The sequence below is a fragment of the Bison bison genome, unplaced genomic scaffold (genome assembly GCF_000754665.1).
Source record: "Bison bison bison isolate TAMUID 2011002044 unplaced genomic scaffold, Bison_UMD1.0 scf7180017864032, whole genome shotgun sequence".
NCBI lineage: Eukaryota > Metazoa > Chordata > Mammalia > Artiodactyla > Bovidae > Bison > Bison bison.
Genome location: NW_011494604.1, coordinates 4,167,524 through 4,172,672, shown reverse-complemented (window position 1 = coordinate 4,172,672; position 5,149 = coordinate 4,167,524). Strand labels below are relative to the sequence as shown.

Below are 5,149 nucleotides of genomic sequence, written 5' to 3'. Positions count from 1 at the left end.
GTCTCCTCAGAACCACCAGACTCCGAGCATGAAGACCACCAGTGGAACTCAAACCACCACCATCACAGCTGTGAGAACATCAACTGTCTCATCATCAACACATGCACACAGATCTACAGAAGGCACTTCCCAGAGGACATCTCCTTCAGGTACAACAACCACTTCATTCCCACCCCATGTGAGGCAAACACCTACAGTAACATCAAAAATATGGAGAACAAAAACCTCAGCAGATACCACTGTAGGAAACCCGAGGAACACATCACCAACTCTACCGAGACATATCCATCCAGTCTCCACAGTGTCAATGACAACTGGACCAGAGAAACAATCAACCTTACCCCCTTTCACCACTTCTACTGGGAAAACATCAATGTCTCCTCAGAACCACCAGACTCCAAGCATGAAAACCACCAGTGGAACTCAAACCACCACCATCACAGCTGTGAGAACATCAACTGTCTCATCATCAACACATGCACACAGATCTACAGAAGGCACTTCCCAGAGGACATCTCCTTCAGGTACAACAACCACTTCATTCCCACCCCATGTGAGGCAAACACCTACAGTAACATCAAAAATTTGGAGAACAAAAACCTCAGCAGACACCACTGTAGGAAACCCGAGGAACACATCACCAACTCTACCGAGACACATCCATCCAGTCTCCACAGTGTCAATGACAACTGGACCAGAGAAACAATCAACCTTACCCCCTTTCACCACTTCTACTGGGAAAACATCAATGTCTCCTCAGAACCACCAGACTCCAAGCATGAAAACCACCAGTGGCACTCAAACCAGCGCCATCACAGCTGTGAGAACATCAACTGTCTCATCATCAACACATGCACACAGATCTACAGAAGGCACTTCCCAGAGGACATCTCCTTCAGGTACAACAACCACTTCATTCCCACCCCATGTGAGGCAAACACCTACAGTAACATCAAAAATATGGAGAACAAAAACCTCAGCAGATACCACTGTAGGAAACCCGAGGAACACATCACCAACTCTACCGAGACATATCCATCCAGTCTCCACAGTGTCAATGACAACTGGACCAGAGAAACAATCAACTTTACCCCCTTCCACCACTTCTACTGGGAAAACATCAGCATCTTCTCAGAACCACCAGACTCCGAGCATGAAGACCACCAGTGGAACTCAAACCACCACCATCACAGCTGTGAGAACATCAACTGTCTCATCATCAACACATGCACACAGATCTACAGAAGGCACTTCCCAGAGGACATCTCCTTCAGGTACAACAACCACTTCATTCCCACCCCATGTGAGGCAAACACCTACAGTAACATCAAAAATTTGGAGAACAAAAACCTCAGCAGACACCACTGTAGGAAACCCGAGGAACACATCACCAACTCTACCGAGACATATCCATCCAGTCTCCACAGTGTCAATGACAACTGGACCAGAGAAACAATCAACCTTACCCCCTTTCACCACTTCTACTGGGAAAACATCAATGTCTCCTCAGAACCACCAGACTCCAAGCATGAAAACCACCAGTGGCACTCAAACCAGCGCCATCACAGCTGTGAGAACATCAACTGTCTCATCATCAACACATGCACACAGATCTACAGAAGGCACTTCCCAGAGGACATCTCCTTCAGGTACAACAACCACTTCATTCCCACCCCATGTGAGGCAAACACCTACAGTAACATCAAAAATATGGAGAACAAAAACCTCAGCAGACACCACTGTAGGAAACCCGAGGAACACATCACCAACTCTACCGAGACATATCCATCCAGTCTCCACAGTGTCAATGACAACTGGACCAGAGAAACAATCAACTTTACCCCCTTCCACCACTTCTACTGGGAAAACATCAGCATCTTCTCAGAACCACCAGACTCCAAGCATGAAAACCACCAGTGGCACTCAAACCACCACCATCACAGCTGTGAGAACATCAACTGTCTCATCATCAACACATGCACACAGATCTACAGAAGGCACTTCCCAGAGGACATCTCCTTCAGGTACAACAACCACTTCATTCCCACCCCATGTGAGGTATACACCTACAGTAACATCAAAAATATTAGGAACAAAAAGGTCAACAGACAACACTGTAAGAAACACAATAGACAAATCCCCTTTTGTAACTGGAAGTTCTTCTCCATTCACTCCTAAAGCTTCTACACCATGGCAGTCATCAGTACAATCTACTCCTTTCTACCAGTTCTTCAACTCCACAAACATCTGTGGTTTTCCATCCTCACTAAAGCAAAGACACAAAGACCACAGGATGGCCCTATAGTAAAAGTTCAATCTCTACAGATGTTTCTTATGAGATATTTACTCCAGATAAAACAATAACACTCACTTCTCCATCCTTCAGTGACAGCCACACAACTCAGTCAGAAAAAGAACCATTGTCATCACCAGTAGCTGCCAGTACATTGATCACAGAAAGAGCATCCACCTCCCCTGCTAGTATTTCTTGAGTTACATCTGAAGTCTCAACAGTAGAAAACAGGAAGAACTAACCACATACTGCTGTCTGAGAATATCTCAGTTAGCATTTTCCCAGACTCACTGGACACGAGGGACAGAGACCACTGGGGGTATTCTTATCAGCAGCACAAGCTCCAGTATGACTCAAACCTTCAAAACAGTCATGTTTGTATCTCCTTCATCCAAACTGTAATAGTCCCAACAAGGCAGTCAACCCCACTGTCTACCAGCATCTCTCCTCAAGAAGCATCAGCTATTTCTCAAATAGTTTCCACACAAGGCACACAGACCACACAAGAACCCCAAACCATGAATTTATTCTCCCCCATGATGAGCACAATCAAAATAGCCTCATCTGCAACTTCATTCAAACCAAGTGGACACTCAACCTCCAAAAGTGTTCTTCAGGGTACATCCACTGCAGATGAAGTGACAACCTTCACCCCAGCACCCTCCAGGGACAGTCACACAACTCAGTCTACCACCACTATCACAGGACTGTGCACAGCACCAACCCACCACGACACCGCCCTGGGAACCTCAGTTGGCACCTCACTTTCCATAACAAGCACCACTAATTCTTTATTCTCTCAATCAGCCCCTGACCCTGCAGTCACCTGGAGCTCCGCCACCCGATTCACAAGTCACCCCACTCCTCTGTCTGTTACCAGCACTTCTCCAACAGTCACAGGCTCCACCATGAAGGCTGAGACATCAGGTAGGGGGACTCTGGGGTCTTGGTCTCTTACAGTAGCCCAGTTAGCTCAATTCAGCTCAGAGGAGTGCCTGAGAGAGGACGTGAGCTAGCACTCCCAGCTGGAAGTCAGGTCCATGAGAAGATGAAGTCAGTGGCAGGTATGGTGAGTCACAGGCTCACCATCCCCTCTACCCCAGGAGATAACTGCTTTTCTGCAGGGGGTGGTTTGGGGATGACCAGAACACAGGTTTCTAGCTGTCTCTCCCAGCTCCTAAAGTCTGTGACTCTCTTAAATTTTACTACTCTCTGACTGTCACACCCACTCCAGTCTTCTTTCCTTGCCTGCCCAGAAAAAAGCACAACCTCACAGAGGGCAGACTGTGGGGGAAGCACAGCATCATTACCCTCAACAACCTCCCAGACCCTTACCACCTCCACTCCTGGGACTTCTACAGGTACCCACTCCACAGCTGCATCAGTCCCTGTTAACCCTGGGAAAGGCAAGTGATTCCATAGAGCTAGAGCCTCTCTGCCCTGGGAGGAAGAGGATGGAGCTAGACGTGGTGGTTGTAGTTGTGGCAGCTGGATTGTATCTACCAATGACGGCCCTTGTGAGTTGTTGGGGGTTCTGTGGATCTCTCCACTGCTCCATCTGGGTCATGGGAAGTCCAGCTGCTCTCCCTATCCCCTTGATAGGGATGGGTAACTGAGTGTTTAGTCTCATCCTGCTTGCTCACAGACTATGTTGTTTCAAATCAGAAGAGCCCTACAGCGGACAATGCAAGAGCCTCAGAGTTGGGTGCTGAGGGCTGGCTTTGCACATGGTGCTGGGCTAGGAGCTAGAGATACAGAAATGACCAAGGGGCTGTTTAGAGAGAGACATATCTTCTGCCTCAGTAGATGCCATTAGAGGAACAAACCCAGGATATTAGGTGCACTTATTGGAAGGCCCTAAGGGAATGTCAGGGGTGGATTCAAGGTGAAGAGGAGGCTTCCTGGAAAGAGTAAATAGGAACTGGGGAGAGGAAGTGCCCCATGCAGACAGGAGGGCCTAAACAGCTGGAATAAAGGCATGGACAGGAAAAGCAGTCCTGGTGTCACCTGGGGAGGAGATCCCCAAAGAATTTGGGGTTACCAGGAATAAGGTGAAAAGTGCCGAGAAGCAAGGCTGATGTGTGAGGGAATCTTGTAGATAACAGATCCTGTAGATGCCATCACAGCTGGGGTCAGGAAGAAATTTGCGGGAGGCCAGGAGAGCGGTGTAGGGCTTCCCAGGTGGCTCAGTGGTAAAGAATCTGCCTGCCAATGCAGGAGATGCAAGAGACTTTGGTTCAATCCCTGGGTCGGGGACATCTCCTAGAGTAGGGAATGGCAACCCACTCTAAGGTTCTTGCCCGGAAAATCCCATGGACAGAGGAGCCTGGCAGGCTACAGTCCATGGGGTCATGACCCCATGGGGTCATGGCAGCCTACAGTCCATGGGGTCAGGGAAGGCTTCTTGGAGGTGAAATGCCCTACCAGCCTTAATGACTTTGGGGCCCTTGAGAACTTCCTGCTCCTCTTTGTACCGGCCCAGGTGTTCTCCTCTTCCCCTACGGGCCAAGTGCTGGAGACCGGGAGTTTGTCAGGAGGACCGTGGACTTCACCTCACCACTCTTCAAGCCCCAGATCGGCTTCCCCCTTGGCTCCTTGCTCTGGGATTCCCTCTACGTGAGTCCCCAACTGCAACCCAAAGGACAGGACTCACGACCTGCATTCCACAGGCCCTGCTTCCCCTCCAGGACTCAAAGATGGCCCTGTGCCCATGAGCAGCTATGACTATGAGGCTTGTCAGGACCTCCTATGTCTCTGCTGCTGGCTCTGTTTACACACACTATCTTTAATGACAAGGCACCAGCTGAGGAAGACAAGGAGTGAGGCTATACCCTGCCCCCTGCCCCCTGCCCCTGC

General features: G+C 49.2%; 1 protein-coding gene across 1 annotated transcript in view; it reads left to right on the top strand.

Moving 5' to 3' along the window:
- The window catches only part of MUC4 (mucin 4, cell surface associated), a 69,548-nt gene that overhangs the window by 40,112 nt on the left and 24,287 nt on the right, over window positions 1-5,149 (top strand). The window contains exons 3-6 of the mRNA XM_010834414.1: window positions 69-2,053; window positions 3,101-3,220; window positions 3,550-3,699; window positions 4,776-4,909. Coding sequence (XP_010832716.1) covers window positions 69-2,053; window positions 3,101-3,220; window positions 3,550-3,699; window positions 4,776-4,909 — 2,389 coding nt within the window. The remainder of the gene's footprint in view (window positions 1-68; window positions 2,054-3,100; window positions 3,221-3,549; window positions 3,700-4,775; window positions 4,910-5,149) is intronic.